The sequence below is a fragment of the Drosophila sulfurigaster genome, chromosome X, assembly GCF_023558435.1.
Source record: "Drosophila sulfurigaster albostrigata strain 15112-1811.04 chromosome X, ASM2355843v2, whole genome shotgun sequence".
Classification (NCBI taxonomy): domain Eukaryota; kingdom Metazoa; phylum Arthropoda; class Insecta; order Diptera; family Drosophilidae; genus Drosophila; species Drosophila sulfurigaster.
Window position 1 is genome coordinate 11160974 of NC_084885.1, and position 19592 is coordinate 11180565.

At 36.0% G+C, this 19592-nt stretch overlaps 5 protein-coding genes across 12 annotated transcripts in view; 3 read left to right on the forward strand and 2 right to left on the reverse strand.

Annotated features, from left to right (window-relative positions):
* Window positions 1-211: 211 nt before the first annotated feature.
* Window positions 212-3792, forward strand: LOC133847393 (probable nuclear transport factor 2). 2 transcript variants are annotated; one of them, XM_062282389.1, is made up of 5 exons: window positions 212-455; window positions 1069-1140; window positions 1203-1301; window positions 2353-2551; window positions 3536-3792. In XM_062282389.1, exons 1-4 carry the CDS (start codon window positions 348-350, stop codon window positions 2461-2463), a joined length of 390 nt encoding a protein of 129 aa, XP_062138373.1. In that variant the 5' UTR covers window positions 212-347; the 3' UTR covers window positions 2464-2551; window positions 3536-3792. The 2 variants fall into 2 exon arrangements, with proteins under 2 accessions (XP_062138373.1, XP_062138372.1); XM_062282388.1 differs by lacking the exon at window positions 2353-2551 and having other exon boundaries at window positions 220-455.
* Window positions 3793-4358: 566 nt separating this feature from the next.
* LOC133847392 (uncharacterized) lies at window positions 4359-6044 on the reverse strand. The gene is made up of 3 exons (XM_062282387.1): window positions 5541-6044; window positions 4678-4801; window positions 4359-4596 (listed from the first exon to the last, which is right to left on the reverse strand). The coding sequence occupies exons 1-3, from the start codon at window positions 5592-5594 to the stop codon at window positions 4379-4381; spliced, it is 396 nt and encodes a 131-aa protein (XP_062138371.1). The 5' UTR covers window positions 5595-6044; the 3' UTR covers window positions 4359-4378.
* Window positions 6045-7680: 1636 nt separating this feature from the next.
* LOC133847271 (microsomal glutathione S-transferase 1) lies at window positions 7681-8885 on the forward strand. Of its 2 annotated transcripts, none has more exons than XM_062282201.1 (2): window positions 7681-7855; window positions 8419-8885. In XM_062282201.1, the coding sequence occupies exons 1-2, from the start codon at window positions 7724-7726 to the stop codon at window positions 8743-8745; spliced, it is 459 nt and encodes a 152-aa protein (XP_062138185.1). In that variant the 5' UTR covers window positions 7681-7723; the 3' UTR covers window positions 8746-8885. The 2 variants fall into 2 exon arrangements, with proteins under 2 accessions (XP_062138185.1, XP_062138186.1); XM_062282202.1 differs by lacking the exon at window positions 7681-7855 and adding an exon at window positions 8113-8319.
* Window positions 8886-9549: 664 nt separating this feature from the next.
* LOC133847269 (E3 ubiquitin-protein ligase RNF185-like) lies at window positions 9550-13497 on the forward strand. Its single transcript, XM_062282198.1, has 4 exons — window positions 9550-9716; window positions 11875-12536; window positions 12619-12785; window positions 12847-13497. The coding sequence occupies exons 2-4, from the start codon at window positions 11944-11946 to the stop codon at window positions 12945-12947; spliced, it is 861 nt and encodes a 286-aa protein (XP_062138182.1). The 5' UTR covers window positions 9550-9716; window positions 11875-11943; the 3' UTR covers window positions 12948-13497.
* A 909-nt stretch (window positions 13498-14406) lies between these two features.
* Window positions 14407-19592, reverse strand: part of LOC133847262 (protein scalloped) — a 78602-nt gene continuing 73416 nt past the window's right edge. For all 6 annotated transcript variants that reach the window (XM_062282180.1, XM_062282178.1, XM_062282179.1 and 3 more), the window contains one exon: window positions 14407-19495. In XM_062282180.1, the coding sequence (XP_062138164.1) occupies window positions 19382-19495 (114 nt within the window). In that variant the 3' untranslated portion in view covers window positions 14407-19381. The remainder of the gene's footprint in view (window positions 19496-19592) is intronic.

The window sequence follows — 19592 nt, forward strand, 5'->3', positions numbered from 1 at the left end:
AGCATGTAAATAAAAGTCAAATGCAAACTATCGCATTATTAAGAGTAAACTTCACATGTATTCAATGTTGAATTCTAGCATAATAAATAAATTAATCTTCAGAAAAATTCAAATAAAACGTACAAATATTTATTTGAATTTGCAACTATCGACTAATCGATAAGAGTCACATTTGCATCGCCTGCAACGAAGCAATCGTTTGCCATTTGCGATTTTGCGGTCACACTTCTCGTTGTCTTTTGCGTTTTCAGTCGTGCACTGGCAAGATTTTGAAGTCTTGTTAAAAAAAACAAAGTATATAAAATTCTTAGCTTATACCATTTATTTTGTTTAAAAAATTAAGAAACATGGCACTTAATCCACAATACGAGGACATTGGCAAAGGATTCGTGCAGCAATATTATGCCATATTTGACGATCCGGAGAACCGCGCTAACGTGGTTAACTTCTACAGCGTAAGTAAAAAAGCGTCCATGGAATCTGTCCACAATTCTCTCGAGCGTGTTCCGTCATCGTCATCCTTAATTTGTGAGTTTAACCTACCATGTATAAACACAGTATTAACCCACATGCCCACACATACTATGCTAGTAGAGAGAGTTGTTCACTGTTGCCGCTGCTGCTGCTGCAGGTGACGCGCGTCGCGCCCTTGACAAAAATTTTGCCTGCAACATAATTTTTGTATTGTGCCTGTGCAGTGTAGAACGCGATGGGGAGGGGGATGAGCGACAAAAAGAGCGCGAAAATTATTTCGTGTGGAGTGGAGAAACGAGAAATGTTCAGTTCAGCAGGTATAAAATGGTTTTGTGAGCTTCAAATAAGTCACTCTCCATTATGCATGCTCTTCTCGAAAATTCCCATACAACAAAAGTATGACACACACACACACACACACACACACATCGACATTGACAAACACACGCACACCTATACAGATACATATGTATCAGCAAATATATATACATATGTATATGTGCATGTATTTGGGCTCTTATGTTTTTTATGCGTATTTATATTGCGTATTGAATGTTTCGATTTTATTTTCTCTATTTTTTCTTCTTCACACAGGCAACAGACTCCTTCATGACCTTCGAGGGACATCAAATACAGGGAGCGCCAAAAATACTTGAGAAAGTGCAGGTTAGTGAATTACACAAATTACCGAAATACAAATATTTTAAATATACATTTTTGTTTTACAGAGTCTTAGTTTTCAAAAGATCACTCGAGTTATAACCACAGTCGACTCGCAACCCACATTCGATGGCGGCGTGCTGATCAATGTCTTGGGACGTCTTCAGGTGAGATTCATATTCAAAAATATCCTTGCAATATGATTTGTGCTGCATTTCCTTTATTATTATAATTATTATTTGGGCTACCTATATTTCGTTAAGCATAATACATCGCCTGACAAGTCCCCGGTCAAAGCTAATTTTTTGGTTTTGATAGAAGGTTATCTATATAGTTAAAATTCGATGTCTTTACTCACTAATTGAAGTGGAGGAGACTGCTAATTTGAGTTAGGATTTGAATAGAAAGTCACTGATTAAACTATCAACTCACAATTCAAATGGTAGTCGAATGGACATAAATTGTGGCGTGTATTTCATCCACATTAAAAGGGCTATTCTCAAAATTGAGCTTGTTTATAATAAAGGGATTAAATTTTTAACTCAAAAACTAGTTTTCTTTGCTCAATTAAACGAAAACTCAAACCATAACTTACATATATTTGAACCAGTGATTATAGATGACACAAACCAATTGCAGTTTTCAAATATATTTTAACATTAATCCTTACCCTTATTATTTTAGGACAATTCCAGTCCAAAGTACTTTATTATAACTTATTTTTATTTTCGGCAATTTCTTCGTTGTTTTAAATAAAATCTCAATCTTTAGTTTCAATGGCAATGATGTAAATCTCCAGAGGAATTCAGATAATTTGTAATAGTCGAGCTGGTTACGTGTAAAAAAATTTCTCAGGGGTCGATCAACACAATCTATTTATATCTTTACTATATTAACTAGGTCATTCAACTTTTTCTCATAAATTTGCTGGAGAGAAGACCTCTATAAGATTGTGCACTTCGTTAAGCTTCTAAAAAGTATTTTCCACACTCAAAAAAATGTTTAATCAATATCCAAAATGTCTTTTTGTTACTGCGCCACAGATATCAATTTAAAATGTGCAAACTAATGGTTGAATTGTGGCGAAGCAATCATTAAACAGATAGTTAGATATTAAGCCATACCAGGTGACTTATCAGGCGAAGTGTTATGTATTCATAAATATAAGCATACGTATGTATATCATGTATGTATATATCTATGTATATTGTGATGCAGACGGATGAGGATCAACCGCATGCGTATATTCAGACCTTTGTGCTCAAGCCCGTGGGCGTTAGCTTCTTTGTGCAACACGATATCTTTAGGCTTGCCCTGCACGATGTGTAGCCCCCAAAGCATCCATCCGGCAGTTGTAAGCAGCGCAGCCATCGCAGCAGCATCCACAGCAGCGACAGCGATCCTGGCCACAGGCAAAGTAAACACAGCATTTTTGTAATCCAAGCAAGAACCCTAAAAACAAAATCCAAATAATGCATCCACAACATGGACTTACTAAATGAATTTAATAATTATTGTATATTTGTTCTATGGAACCATGCTAACAACAACAACAACAAAACTTACTTAACTATGTACATAGCACATACATAGATTAGTTACATATGTACATACATTTAAGCGATCTCGATTGTCGATAACATTGCTCTCTGTGACTTCGATACTCGGCTACGACTTCGTCTGAACGTGATCAACGTATTTGCCACTCAACTTCTCGTCTTCGCATGTTGGTTGCCATTGCAGTAAGCGAATTTCAAATGCCTCTGCAAAATACACATTTTCTTTTTGGCTTGACATTTTGCTTTCTTTTATCTCGTTTGATAATTCAACATTGCTTCTCATCTGCCTAAATATAAACAAAATTCTTAGTCAGGCTGTTCATCCGATGGCTGAACATAAAAAGTTGCCGAGCTTACTAGAAACCTACATGATTCACTAACAATTATTTATTTATATCAGCGATGGGCACGTTAAAGTTTATTCTGACTTACTCCGATGTCAGTCTCGATTTTATTCTTTTTAAGCTGATCGTGGTCGCTTTTCTACATACTTAACTTATAGAGAAAAAGGGCAACTTAGTAGTTTATTGTTATTTTTATTGGAAATCATGTTGTCAGCAAATCTGCTCAATAATTACTTTCACTGCTCATAAATTGATGAGATGATTCTATGGTTTTTTATTGGCATTATTTAGTGCCCAACGCTGATTTTTGTATATGTCTTAAAAAGGGTTTAATAGCATTGCAATGTGTTCTCTTATTTGAATTTGATTTCCTTTCTCACAATTCAATTAATTCCAACTGAAACTGCACAACAATAGCACACTATTAACTATATATTTGTTGTATTTCATCCAGTACACATATATTAATGAATTTTCATTTTCAAAATCACTTTGCAGTGCGACGATGATCCTCCACACGCTTTCTCCCAGGTGTTTGTGCTGAAAACCAATGCTGGAACCTATTTCGTAGCTCATGACATTTTCCGACTTAACATCCACAACTCTGCCTAAGTGATGCGCACCATCATCAAACATCCAGCATCAACAACAACAACAACAAAAAGAAACAACACCAACATCAGCAACAAGAACATCCAAAGATGCAAAATAAAGAAAAACAAAAAAAAAAGAACTTAAAACTTAAAAAACAAAATCGTTTGAAGATGACGGCGTTGGATACCATTCTCACGTCTATCAAAAATGAAAATCATAACAACAACACAATAAAATAAAATCTAACTACTATAACAATGCAAACCAAAGGCGTTCAAAGCTAGTATTTCCATTATTTTCCATGTCAGCAGCTAATTGATGGATGCGTGTGTGTGTTTGTGTGTGTGTGCGTGTATGTGTCTTTGTTGTTTGTTGTTTGTGTGTGTGTGAGGGCGGGGCTCAGTCCAATTATAAATACTTTCGATGCATGTATCAGGAATATATAAATATTTTTTTTTATTGACACACACACAAAAAAAAAAAGAAGTTATTATTATGGCACACTAAATGTAAACATATAATTTATGGCAAAAAAAAGTATAACAAAAAATGTATGTATGAATTTAGTGAGAATTTTGCGCAAAATAAACGCGTTATTTTCGTTTTGTTTTGAAAGTACATCATGTAAAACATCATTTGGCGATGAAATGAATGTGTACAATGGATTCGCGTTAAATGCATTTGGGTTTTTCTTGTGGAGTTAGTCGCTCCTTTTTTGGTTTCTCTACTTTTCTTATTGTTGTTGTCTCACTTGTCCCGAAATGTGAAAATGGCGTCGAAGCCAAACAACACGCCGTTCACTATCGACAGCGATGCCTTGATCAGCGCCAAGTCACGTGTGCGCGTCCGAAAGGAGAACTCCCAAGCCTCGATAATAAAGACGCCGCTGGCCACAAACAAAGCGCAGCCCAGCACGCTAAAGAATATATCGATGCGCTTGTGGATCGGTGCTCGCATCAATACGCCTGTTGTTGATTGGAAAATATTCTCGATAGAGTGTGTTCATCACATCGACGGTACATAACGGTAGAAGCTTGTGTGCTCACCTGCAAAGACGCCAATTACCACAATAATGTATCCGGTGAATGTGCCCGTGGCCAGGAATGAGGTCATTATGTCGCGGTCGTTGAAACTGTAGAAATGCAGCACCAAACAGGCAACGGAGAATGCCTGAGAACGCCAATCCATTAGCGATGAAATCAAGTTACAATGAATATTTCAGTTGATCAATAAAAGAAATTCAATTCAATCTAATATTTAATAACAACTATTTGTATGCGAACAAAAGCTTCCACTATTTTTACAATTTTTAACTTATTTCAACATTTGGAAAAGTAGGCGATTAAGCCTATAAATCAATATGTAGAAACAAAACGTATTTTTCCATTAAGATAATTTCATTACATTTACTATATTTTGAATATCTGGTAAAAATATCATTAGTTATTTAAATCAAATTAAAAACTGCAATTTTGAATTTCGCAATTGTATTTAAATTAATGAAATGTGATGGAGTCTTTACAAATTCTCAAAATGAAAAGATAAAAGCGAAAACGAAAACGAAGGAAAATTATTGATAAAATAAAATGAAAAATAATAGGTTCTTGAAATTAAAATCATTTAACATCACGAATTTATAAAAAAAATACAAACGAAAAAAAAGCGTACGCCTAGAAATGAAAAAATTATTATTATTCCATCAAATTTAAAAAGCTTAAAAAAATGAATCTTTTCACGTGTACTAAAAAAGCTTTTTTAAAAATCATATAATTAAAACATTATACAAATATTTGCGTATGTATTAATATATATACTGAATATACTGTTAAGCATGAATATTAACTATAAGGAATATGTAAACATAGTGGATAAAGGTTAATCTAGTAAATTTTGAGGCTATGCTTTTTACCAATTCTAGAAATTTGACCACATTGAGGCGTCCTTTGCGTTCACCGTGTGACATTTTGTGCAAGTTTTTCCCGTTTAACCGTATCTCGATTTATTAAAGTCGAAGTCCTTTCTCTATGTTTTGAGTTTTTCCGATTTATGGATGGCCAGTTAGTTGGATGCTGTGCGGCGGAGACGCGTTTACGCGACCAAAGTAGAACGATTACTGAGCTTCAGCCGTTGCCCCAGCGAATGTTATGCAAATGTGCACATAATTTTGTATGTTTTATAACAATAACAACAACGACAACAACAACAATGGAACCGGCTCGGCCCCAAAACGATGGCTCTGCGTTCATAATGCAGCAGCGCACCAAAACGAGCGCGAAATTAATTAATTACACTCAAGAATCGGAGGAAAAAGGCATTTCATATCTGAAGTGCATATGCCGCCTGCAGTTTTCTTTAGCAAAATGTTGACAGACTCACCGACTTGGCAGACTTGGAAGACCACAACCATAAATTCCGACCCAACCCGACCGACAATAATCGGCAATGGAGACGCAGACTGAGGATGCAGATTGCAGATTGCAGATTGCAGCGCACTTTAGTTTAATACCCGTCATAACAACAACAAAATACATGTTTCTCGTTTTTGCTATTTGCAATTGAAATTGTATCTGAATCTCAAACTGAAACTGAAGAAAGGGAAAAACAACTGAATTTAGGTTTCGCATAATTGAATGTTTTTCAGCGAAGACGAGACCTATGTAGATCCAACCTAGATCATTCATTACATTCTCAAAATTTCAGCCCTTAAACGATATTTTCATTATTTCATAGACCTTAGTTACAACACAAACCATAGCATGTACTTCAACCATTGCTTAGCAGAGACACAAACCATATTATGGTTAATATTTGTAAATGTAAAAATAAATTAATGTATATGAGATTCCCAAATAAAGAATTATAATTATTGTTCATCGTCATCACTTTTTCTTGACTATATCGAATATAATATTATATTACACTTAATACCCTACCAATTTATTAAGATCGGTTTAAGCTGATGAAATTGGATCTTCAGATTCCACTTTGTGCTCAATCCTAAGTAAGCCGCATAGATCTTGCAATTGCAAAATGCGAGCGCTGAACGTTTTTCTATATTCACAATCGAGGCTCTGAACTAATTCGAAAATTATTCGCTTTTTGTTTTCAATTTATGGTAATTACAGGAATTGTTTAGCTTTTGTATTTTCATTTAATAGCTGACAGCACGCCACAAAGGTAGATGACGACTTTGTGATACGCTTTCTAATACCCTGTGTGAAAAATGTCAATCCCTAGACGTTCGATTTTGTTTATGTAAGTATTTAAAGATCAGTTTATCTAATCACTACTATAGCGTGCTTGCAAAGTGTTGATTAATCTATCATCGACGTAGATAAAACCTGTTTTTTGATTAAAGTATCTGATAGTCGAGCACACTTAAATGGAATAAGAGTTTCTATTTGTTTACATGCTAATTAATATTTTATAGACATATTATGCTAGGTAATTGTGTGTTAGCACCTTTTATATGAACTTAGAATATTACTTTATTATTCTTTGGCTGCTAACGAGCTTGACAACATTTATACGATAAGTATACGACAGGTTATCTTTTTAAAAATATATTCCAAATTTCAGATAGCTCGACTGTTATATACCTGTACTTTTTATTTTATTATTTAAGCGATATTTCAATTCTGATTTGATTAGTCAGCTTCAGGGTATTATCAGTCCCTTAGATATTCTCATTTTCAGACGCTGATTTTATAATCATTATACTAAAAAGTATTTTTAAAGAGAGAAATTAAAATTATTTTCTAACTTTAATATAATTATTTATATTTTTAATAAGTATTAATATCAACAAGAATAATATCCGTCTAACCATTTGGCTAACGGGTATTATTAACCTTTAACCGGGTTCGCTTAGAAATGAATTCAAGTAAATTGCAGCTGGATGTCGTTACTAAGTCTATATACATACATGCATATGTATATTATTTATATGAGATTTGTAAATTGATTTAATTCCGATTATTAGAGACCTGCTATTGGAAATAAATAAATAAACCCTGTTTAGCTACATAAACAACTCGACCTGAGATCGCCAGACAGTCGTTGGATGCATCTGAAGGCGTAGACTGCACTAAAATGTCGCTGCAAATCGAGCTAATCTCTCTCAACAACGAGGTGTTCCGTTGCTTTATGGGCTGGAGTGCAGTGTTGGTGCTCAAAATGTTTGGGATGAGCTTATTGACTGGCCTCTGGCGATTTATAACTTTGGTAAGTTTCGTTTGCTCTTGTCAGAGTGACTAAGCGCTTTTTTTCAAATAAACATACATACGCACACAAAAAAGTGACACACACACACACACATGCTCAAGTGTCCCCTATGTGTGTTGTTATCAGTGAGAGAGCCCCCAGAGAGTGAACAAGAGCGTTCATCAAGAGAGAGAGAGAGAGAGAGAGAGCGACGAAAACCGGCAAGTTAATACATATGTATGCATGTAGTTAGTATATAATAAGAACTTTCGTCGCGCTCACGTCAGTTGAAAGTGGGCTACGGGCAACGGCAGTTGTTGAAATAGAAATCAATAAAACTAAAACAACAAACAACAAACATGGTGCTAGAATTATTGAGCCTAACGAATCCCGTGTTCAAGAGCTATACGTTCTGGGCAGGTGTTTTGGTGCTTAAAATGCTGGCAATGTCAATGCTCACAGCTGTGCAGCGCTTCAAGACCAAGGTAAGGGGTGTGGAGAGGGGTCAAAGTCCGAGCATAGTGAAAGCGCTCCGTAATCTGATAATGATTTTGTTAACATGCGTTTCGTTTTTTCTGTTGTAGACCTTTGCTAATCCCGAGGACTTGATGTCGCCCAAGTTGAAGGTGAAATTTGATGATCCCAATGTGGAGCGTGTGCGCCGTGCGCATCGCAACGATCTCGAGAACATCTTGCCCTTCTTCATCGTCGGCCTGCTCTACACGCTGACCAATCCCAGTGCATTCATCGCCATCAATCTGTTCCGTGCCGTTGGCATTTCCCGCATTGTTCACACTCTGGTATATGCCGTTGTTGTTGTTCCGCAGCCAGCTCGCGCTCTCTCCTTCTTTGTGGCATTGGGAGCTACAGCTTACATGGCACTCCAAGTGATCCTCGCTGGTGCCTTTTAAGAGCAGTTTATTGTTTATCGATAGTAATTAAGGCAATCCCGCACAACAAACAATCGAGTCGTAATTATTATGTGGTACGGGTTTTTTTTATATTTTTCTAGTTGCATATTAAATACAGTTTGTATCATGTTTACTACATACTATTTGTCTTTTCTTTGTATTTTGTATAAATATTTACATATTTTCAAGGAAATCATTTCAAATTTATAATAGCCAATCTATCGATTTCACAGAGCTTTTCAAAAACCATTTGCTATCGATGCCGAGTATTGTAGAAGACCGCTTTTCTGCTTTGCACAATTGGACTATATTTCCCCATTTAGATCATCAATACGTGGACTTAATTATATCATCCAATCTAAACTAAACACGCCCTATGATTTTATTTTTTGGCGTTCTCATCATTACAGAGCACTAGGATCGAATAATGAATCGAAATATAAATAAGCAAGCAGTAGCCGGTAGCCCTGGCGCTGCATAAACTACACTGCTTCTTGGTCATTTTGAAAAATAAAAACCTATCGGTAGTAACATGAACAGTGTGTGCCTATTATACATGTTTTTGATATATTATGATATATCATGTACATTAAATTCTCTATTATCAAAATTATTTTATTGTTAGCAAATTGAGTTAAGAATTATCAAACTTTTTTTATGATCGGCAACACAAGAAAAATATATTTAAAAAATGCGCATATTCGCACACAATAAAACAGTGTTACCAAGCTGTTTTCCACGGAATGAGTATTTTATATATTTCCACGATGCAAAATGGTGTATTTGGAAATTCAAGTTACGGTCACGCCGTCGTTAAGATTCGGACACTTCAATATTTTTTTTTTATTTGTTACAATTGTAAATTGTTGCAAGTTACATTAAATGTAAATTACAAATATTAGTGACAATTTTGTGAACGTTTATGGAGCATATAAATTAACTGACGTGTGCATATGATACGTTATTAGAAGGTACGTATCGACATATGTATATGTACAAATTTGTATGGAATCTACGTTGTATATGTACACATACATACATTCAGGCCAGGCCCCAACCAGATTCGCCTTGGGAGGAGGAAAACAATATAAACACGCATATTTCAAGTTGTAGTTAGTGCAAAAAAAAAAACAAAAAAAGTTTTCACAAAAAAAAACAAACATCTCATGTGACGCCAGTTAGCGAAAGCAAAGTTTATGTGAGTGTGTGAGTGCCAAAAATACTTGTATACACGTATAAATTAATTGCTGTTTCGTTTCGACCAAAACAATCGAAGAAACAACAATAACAGTAAGGATATGCAATTGTGTGTGTATTTATTGTGCGCACACAAGTGTAAGCTGCATACGTATAGCATATGCATGTGATAGGTTATCGTAATATTTGTATGCACATACATGTACCACTTGTATGTTTATGTACACACATACGAGTACGTACTTATATACAAATATAGAATCGTACGTGTATACATATGTTTATCAGATGCAAAGTATACACACGTATGCATACATACATAGGCTGAAGCTAAAAGCTCGCCCGATGGCTCTGCCTCACACACACACACACAAATACATGCATATGTATGTACATTCACATAGAGTATGTGTAGAAAAACAACTATGATTAGTGTTAGCTAAGCGGTAAAAGGTACTCCCAGGTACGCAATACTACTGATATCCGGAACTAATGGTGACTTCTAAGGGGCAGATGTCGTCGATGTTACCCTAAACAAAAAGTATCACGCGTTTCACGCTTGTTATTCTCTTTACAAAACGATCATCCATTTGAACCAGACTTAAAAGATACACAAGCATAATGACAATATACACACATATACTTTGTATGTAGTTTAGTGATGCAATAAGCGGTGTTAATATGTTAATTCCATTTTAAACTTTAGACCCCAAAATTGAGCTTTGTCATGATGTGGTTTGGTTCTGCTAATCGGTGACTATTGACTAAATAATACGCCTTAGTTTATCACATAGTATTTGTATTGCGAAGGTTGCGTATGAATAATTTGCTTACTCTTCTTCTATTGAAAGTTCTGGTTGTGCGGCAAATTGCATTTGTACCTGTGTAACCTTTCTTTATGCAATACGTGCACACTGTTTCTACATTTGCAAGCACACACGCACACACACGCATACATGTGTACGTTGTTTACACACGAATTAAACTTAAGTATCCCACAATTGCCGTTGATTACGCCTGGCGACGACGATAAACGATAAACGTGCGTAGCTACACGCACACCACATGATCTAATGTGACAGTGTGTGCATGTGTGTGGGTGTGGGTGTGCGTGTGTGTATGTGCTGCTTTACCCAATGAGCCAAGAATTTGAACAATTCCTGAGCTAAAGTTTTTCGGCTATCGTTAAGCCAAATGTGAATTGTGACGAGAGCTGGCTTCCTTGATCGTTTTTTGCATACATGTTGAACTATCAGTTACTGTTTTGTTATTTATTTTTAATATTGTAACCTATTTTGTACACATAGAAAGATAACTGATTAATCATTTAATGTAATCCTCATTTATATGGTCTTTAGTAATCGGTTTATATATCTATTTGGCGTTACCTTGAGATAGTTTGCCAACAATTTGTTACTTTATTAATATTTTAAACATAATCTATTGAATGGAACTTCAAGGTTAAACACTTTAAATAAGATAATATATATTTGTGTACAACATTTACATAGATAAGTTTAGTTGGCATTGCGTTCGTGGGATTATTCAAAGGTCGAATTGTTTTAGGCAAAAATTCTAAACTCCGTTGTCGAATATTCTCAAGGCGACTTATCCCCCCTCACCCCTTATCACATATAGTACACATGCATGCATACAGGCAAGCGGAGGCTGAGAGACACTTTGGTTCGTCCATTGACCGCTTAGTTGGGAAACGTGTCCACTATTGATTGGCTCGGGTCGACCGAGTATTTGTAGGCTTTCACCCCAACATCCCCCACATCAGCCACACAATACCAATTAGCCATCGCAGTTGTAGGTTCACAGCCATATATACACACACACATATACAATTTTGTGTTTTGGTTTCTTTTTGTGTCTTTGCTTTAATTGCACCTGCAGCTATAATGACCACATTTGTTTCACTATTTTTAGAGCACGCATCCAATCACAATCCAGCCAAGCGGGAATTATTGTCCAAACACATTTGAAGCAACGTGCAGCATGGATGGAGCAACAGCAACAGCGACAGCGCCAGCTTCGGCACCAGAACTGCCCACCACATCATCGTCAGCAACATCTTTGGGCGATGTCAACAATACGAATAGCAACAGCAACAGCAGCAACACCGTCGATACCGACAATATTGGCTGGGCCAGGGATAAAACTGAAAGCACATCGGAACTGCGCCAACGTGCAACATCGTATTCCTTCACCGGCAGCGCATTAGCAGCGCATGAGACTGGCGGATCCGGAGCGACACCCTCGTTGACAGCGACATCCACGTCCACGTCAACGCCAACGACGACACCAACAACAGCGACAGCAACAGCAACATCCACTGCAAGTGGAGCGAGCAATGAGAACGATAAAGACAAGGAGCAGGATGAATCGTTGTACGAGTGCAATATTTGCTTGGACACAGCCAAGGATGCGGTGGTCAGCATGTGTGGACATCTATTCTGTTGGCCCTGTTTGCATCAGTGGCTGTTAACGCGACCCAATCGCAAACTCTGTCCCGTCTGCAAGGCAGCCGTCGACAAGGACAAAGTTATACCGCTCTACGGTCGCAATAGCACCCGCCAGGAGGATCCACGGTAACTTTAAATTTCAACAAATATGCACATTTCAAACTCAACTATTACTTATATTCAATTCAATTTCAAACAAATCGAACAGCAATAAGGTGCCGCCACGTCCAGCCGGACAGCGAACAGAACCAGAGCCAGCACCAGGCTTCCGAGGATTCGGCTTTGGCGATGGCTTCCAGATTTCATTTGGCATTGGCGCTTTTCCTTTCGGCTTCTTTACATCAACGCTTAACTTGGGCGAACCACGTCCGGCACGTAAGTGATCCATTTAATCCCCATTCAAATTCAGAGAGAGACTCACACTTTGTATTTTCAGCTGCAAATCGTGGCACCACACAATACGAGGATGAGCAGACACTGTCCAGACTGTTTCTATATCTCGCCTTTATCTGCATCTGTTGGCTGCTATTTGCCTAGCAACCTGTTCCCAGCACAATGGATACAATACCCCAAAAGACACGAGAAGGATTCGAAGTAACAGTAACAACAACAACAACACCTACTGCGAATATAGGAAAACGAGCAGAGATAAATTGCAATAAAGTCAATCAGAAGTCAATGCTAAATATGCAGAACAGGAGCATGGTCGTCGTCCCTTATTCTTACCCCACAAAATTCCAGCAGTTTCACTCTCCTTGTGGTGATTTCACGTTTTTGCTGTCTGTAAATTTTATTTCATTTGTATCTTTCGGATATTTTTAACAACAACAACAAATTGTACATTTTAAATGTTTTTTGCGTGCTACACACAATTGGCGGCAACAACGGAGAAAGGATTCGTGTTTTAAACACAACCAACAAACAACCAATTATGAGATCGTGAATACAATTACTATCTATAATTCATTATTTACATACATATACACAATCCTTTCGCCTTGTGCTTTGATGAACGCAAATCAAATTTAACATATTATCGAAAAACATGTATTGTATAAATTTATTAAATCATAAATGAAAAAAAAAACGCCCAAAAAAAAGTAAACACAAAACAAAGCAGATAACGTTTAAAAGCAAAAAAAGAACGCGAGTAGAAACGAAATTTAAAAGCAGTCATGGGATTTCTATATATTGTATAATGCCCAACAGTGAATTATTTACTCAGTTGCTGGCGTTTCCGTTTAATGCAAATTATGTGTGTGCGTGTGTGTGTGTTATGTAATAATAAACAATAGTTCGTGGCAATATATAAAGAGCGAGTTGTCTGATTTCGCTGCAGGAATCCTAAATTGTAGATTAATGATTTTAATTTTGATTTAATTGCGCTAAACATTTATATGTCGAACATACTTTGTGAAGTGTGGAGCCAATTATTCTGTGGAGAGGTACAAAAAATACTAGGATTTTAGAAAACGTTCATCTAATGCATAGATGTTTCATTGATAAAAGTTCACGCTTTGGGAAACGTTTATCAAATGCATTCATATTTGATGTATTCAGCGATTTAATTGCTGCTTTCGATGAGATATTATTTATTCAAGATTTATACTGTGGAATTTTGTTTATTTTTTTTATAGCCAATTTTATTATGTTTATGTACTTTTAATGACTTGATGTATACTACTCTAGTTTTATTTTCAGTTGACCAAATACACAACGATAGAAAATATTTATAATCATATCTCGCGTCGTTTTCCAAATTGTATTCATAAGAAACACACAAAACACGTTTTTTGGTTTTTAATATATTAAAATTTTTATTAATGCATTTCAGTGTAAAAATTAAAATGACACATTTTTTCCTTACGTAAATTTCACATGTTACTTTCTCCCCATCTCGTTCGCTTCCTTGCATTTTGTTGAACGATAAATATAAAACAAAATACATATACATATACATTTGTATATATTGTATATAGTATATACTATATATATATATTTTTCATAGATTGCAATCATTTATGTAAATATAAGTAACTGCAATTTTATTGTTTTACATATTCACTGTTCATCCTTGATTTGTTATTGTTTTCAGTTGTTTCTTTCTTTTTTCTTTTTTCTTTTTTGGTTTTTGTTTTGTTTATCATTTATCTGTATATCTATTTATAAATTTATTAATAATTGATTTAAGCACTATTATTTGCTGCTGCTGATGTGTGTGTTTTCTGAATTTGTTGATGATGATGTTTGCTGATGATCTTGATGATCGCTGATGATCGATGATGATGATGATCGTAATTCAATCTTGCTTATTATGTAGTAGAGTGTCTGCATAAATTACAATGTACTTCACACGAACAAAATTATATTTTCTGTTTAGCGAAATCCAAAAAAAAAAAACATAACTTAAAATTTATATCGGACTGGCTAAAGGATGCGGAGGGGGGGACAGGATTAAAAGATAAGGTAAGGAGATGGCAAAAAGATGATATGCTGGAGTAGAAAGGCAGGTGGAAAGGGAGGAGGAAGGACTATTAAAAACATTACACATGTCCTGCTTTTGCACATATATTTAGTAACTCTATGTGTACATAGATTTTTGCTTACAACAAATTGTTATTGCATATTGGAAGGTGAACTTTGAACAAATTAAAATTGCATTTTAATAAAATATGATCGAAGAATTTAGGATTTTCTTTTTTTTTAAAACTAAGTAGCGCTCCGTTTGCTTTGTGGGTTGGGATTGATTGGTTATTATTGTTGATGTTGTTGTTGTTGGCTGGCGGGGAAGGTGGACGGGGGGCGGGGCATAATATACAACAAATATGCTTTAAACTAAGTTCTTAAATGTGGACACTAACTTGAGAGTTAGTTACTCATACTGTATGGATGCTGTTTAGATTCTTCTTCTTAAATAATGTGTGTGTGTGTGTGTGTGTGTGTGTGTGAGATTAAGCATTTTTGGAAACCAATCGAACTGAAGCACAACCACCTGTAGAATTACAATATTTCTCTCTCTCTCTCTCTGTTTGTGTGTGTTTGTATTATTAACTTGGATTTGACTTGGAAATAAATCGCACAATTCGTGATTGAAACAAGTGGGCGGCACTTCGAGGCACGCCCCCCTTGGCTTGTAATACTTTGCTTCTGTTAGGCACTATTTTATTTCATTTTCATCTTCGTATTTACGATTTTACGTTTTTTTACTTTATGTAGTTACATTTCATGTTCTTTTATTTTTGTAATTTGTAATTGTAACTGTTGCGTGATTAAAAATTGTTTAAAACAGTATTTTTCTCATTCTTTCGATTTATTATGTATTATTGTTACATTTTACCCCTTTTCAAGTATGTGTGTGTATTGGTGTGTGTGTGTGTATGTGTGTGTGTGTGTATGTGTGTGTGTCATTTATACTAATATTTGTATGATCAAAGTTCTTCTTCAATATTTTTCTTAGTATTGTATTTTTTTTTTCAATTATTGTTTATGCGATAAATGTACAAATTTTCCTTCTCTCTTCATATCTCTCTCTCTCTCTCTCGCTCTATCTTATGCTTCATCTCTATCGCTATTTATCTCTCTTTCTCGCTCTGCATGTGAATTCATTTCATTTAAATTTTGCATGCAGTTTGAATTTCGTTTAATTACTAACAAAAAAAATGCGTATTTGTTTTAATCGTACAACAACGAAATACTTTACATTTATAAATATGTATTATACTTTCTTTACCTTTAGTTATAGTTTAGTTTTTAGTTGTAGGTTTTTTTGTTTATAGTTTAGCCTTAGTAGCTACATATACATACGAAAACGATGCTATTTTACATTTACAATACATTTGTTTTACTTTAATTTAGTATTAGTTTATTTTTCTCTTAACTTTTTATATTTTTTCTCTTTCTTTTTATGTTTAAGATTGTTGTTTTGTTTTTTTTTTTCGTTTTTTTTTTCTTTACTTGTAATGCTTTGTAATTATCGGTGTAATTCGCCAAGTTTTCTGTCGCAATCCTTTGTATTCGCCTCCCCTCCCCCCAAAAGCAAACGGCCAGAAGATCATCATCACCCGATCAAATATCCCATTGAAGGAGCACAGCAAAATAGCACGGATTTTGATGAGGATTTTAAAATTGTATATTGTTGTTGGTTTTTTTTTTTTTGTTGTTGTTGTATGGCATTTCGATCACGATACAGTTGCGTATCCCAGCAGCCTTTGGAATTTTCTTTTGAAGCGAGCGTGAGTTCCCGCTGGGGTGTTTGCTGTTGGGGTCGATGAATATCGCTTGCGAAATATCGCTGGATTTGCGAGAGCACTTGAGACAATGAATTTGTTCTTGGTTTTTTTTTGTATTTGTTTTTTTTTTTTGGATTTTTGATTTTTTTTTTGTTGTGTTTTTGCTTTTCGTATAGATTTGCGTATAAGATAATGCATTTAAATCAATAGTTAATCATTTATATAACGGTGGATCGTTCGATTCATGCTTAAATGAATTGTTTTACATATACATATACGTTTATACTATAGTTACATACATCATAAGTAAGAAATAGAGAAATAACATCGTGGTTACCACACGCACAATTCATTTTCTTTATGCATGCTATTGATTTGTTTTAGTTTTTTTGTTTTTGTTTGTTTCTTATATTTGTTGTGTGTGTGTGTGTGTTTTCATCTTCATTCATTTGTTGTTTAACAGTCACTTGAGAGAAAAGTGTTTTGCAATTTCGAGTTTGATTCTTTCTGTGTTGTGCATATGCATTACTATATGTACTATATTCTATATAGTATTGCATGTCGGTATAATTCGTACTCGTCTTCTTCTTATTCTTCTTCTTCCAAAGGCAATGCACACTCTCAGCTCCCACTCCAACTCCAATTCCAGCTCAACTAATCCTATCCAAAAACCTAACCTGTGTCTGTCCAGCTGTCAATTCATCAATATTCAATGTGTGTGTGTGTGTGTTTGTGTGGGGCTTAAACAACTTGGCGCGCTTTTACAATTAATTAAACATAAAACTAATGTAATATTACTATACATATTATTTTCTCATACTTCTCTAATAGCTATGAACAAAAAAAAAAATCAAAAAAAATATGCGTTTTTTTTTTGTTTGTTTGTTTGTTGTTGGTGTTTTTTTTGTTTGTTTTTTGTTTTTGTGTGTTGTACAATATTTGATATTTTAAATTGCAGTTTAAAATTAGGTTTCAATTTTCTGATAAAAATTGCAAAAGAAATCAGCGCACGACAACGGCTTCGTTTTACATTCACTCGAAAATAGCAAATAAAATAATTAAATAAAGGGGAGAAAAAAAAATAAAACAAAACAAAAAATACAAATACAAATTACACACAAAAAATATGTTTTAAGTAACTTTGAGATCATTTAAATGTATTTTTTTCATGTATGTAAATATGTATGCAGAATTTTACGTTCGTTTCAATGATGACCAACAAACTAAACCAATCAAAAAAATCAAAAAAAAATTAATGATATAAAAAGCAAAAACAACAAAAGAGCCTCAGCAACACTTTACAGCGGAACACAGAACAAAAATACAAATACAATAGATATTTTTTTGTTGTTGTTTTTTTTTCAGCTGGAGAAAGGATTGTCTCGTGTAGTAGTCTCGTCTTAAAGGCAACATTCAATTGAATTTCGACAAAGATATTAAATTCAAGGTACAGGCTGGCTTTCTTTCGTGCCATCATCATAAAGAAATCAAGACTTGCGTGTTGCATTTAGTGTGTGTGTGTGTGTGTTGCTGACCTTTTCCTACTATATGCTCACACTACAATCAATCAATCAATCAATCATTATTCTTATATATTCTACAATAATAAGCCTCCTCCTCCTCCTCCTCCTACGGCTCGCAATCGGTGTCATTGACGGGCTCAACATTCGCATTGGCAGCCACATTAGCAACCACAGCCATGGCAGCAGCCACATTCGCCTGCCGCAGCATGCGCAGCTCGTGAGTTGTTGTTGTTGTTATTGCTGTTGCTGTTGACGATGATTCGACGGTGGCATCTTCATCGACAGATTTGCCAACGCCAATGCTGCTCAAATTGAGCGCCGCACTCTCGGCAGCTGCATTCAATTGCGTGTATTCCTGTGCTGACAGTTTCAAAAACTGTTCATAGGTATTCAATTGTTGCTGTTGCTGCTGCTGCTGTTGATGTTGCTGATGTTGCTGCTGCTGTTGTTGTTGTTGCTCCTCATCGAACTGTTGCGGATGGTGTGGCGGCGGCTGTTTGCTGCACACGTTGTAGGGCGGCGGCGGTGGACGGTCCTGGTAAGTAACAAGTTGCTGCTGTTGTTGCTGTTGCTGTTGATGTTGCTGCTGCTGTTGATGTTGCCGCTGTGTGGCCTGCTGTTGTTGCTGCTGCAGCAATAAGTGTGTGCTTAGACGCGACTGTTGTTGCAATTGTTGTTGTTGTTGTTGTTGCTGCTGCTGTTGCTGTTGTTGCAGCTGGTAGTTGTTCTCAGGCTGCACCTGCGCATAAAGCACTTCATCCACTTGCAGACCTGCAATCCCACTCAACCGCTGCTGCTGCTGTTGCTGCGGCGATGTTGGCGATTGCTTAATGATCGTCGAAACCGTTTCCTGGCTGCCGCCTTGCAGCGTTGTCGTGCTGTGTGCTTCCTCTGTGCCTGTTCCTGTTGTTGCTCCTGTTGTTGTTGATGTTGTTACATTTGTGCTGATGATGTTGCTGCTGCTGTTGTTGTTGTTGCTCTTGATGGCATTGTTATTGTTGTTGCTACTGCTGGTGTTGCTGCTACTGTTGTTATTGCTGCTGTTGCTACTGTTGTTGTTGTTGTTGTTGGTACTGGTGTTGTTGCTGCTACTGTTGTTGTGGCTTCTACTCGTATTGTTGTTGTTGCTGATGTTGTTGCTGTTGCTGTTGCTGTATTCGCTGATTTGTGCATTGGTGGGGTTCGCGGACAGAGTGGACGCTGCTTCGTGCAGCTCATGCTATTCCTTTATAAGGCGATAGATGTGGTGCGTGGTTCCCGTGTTCTGCGCTGCCACTTCAAACACATACGCTATGCATAGCAGTGTCTCTTCCGTTTCACGCGCTCTCATTACCTAATCCGAGCGAGATGGCACACAGATAAGAAAAGAAAAGAGAGAAAGAGAGTTAGCAACGGATGCTTAATATATGTATACAATTAAGCGATAATAT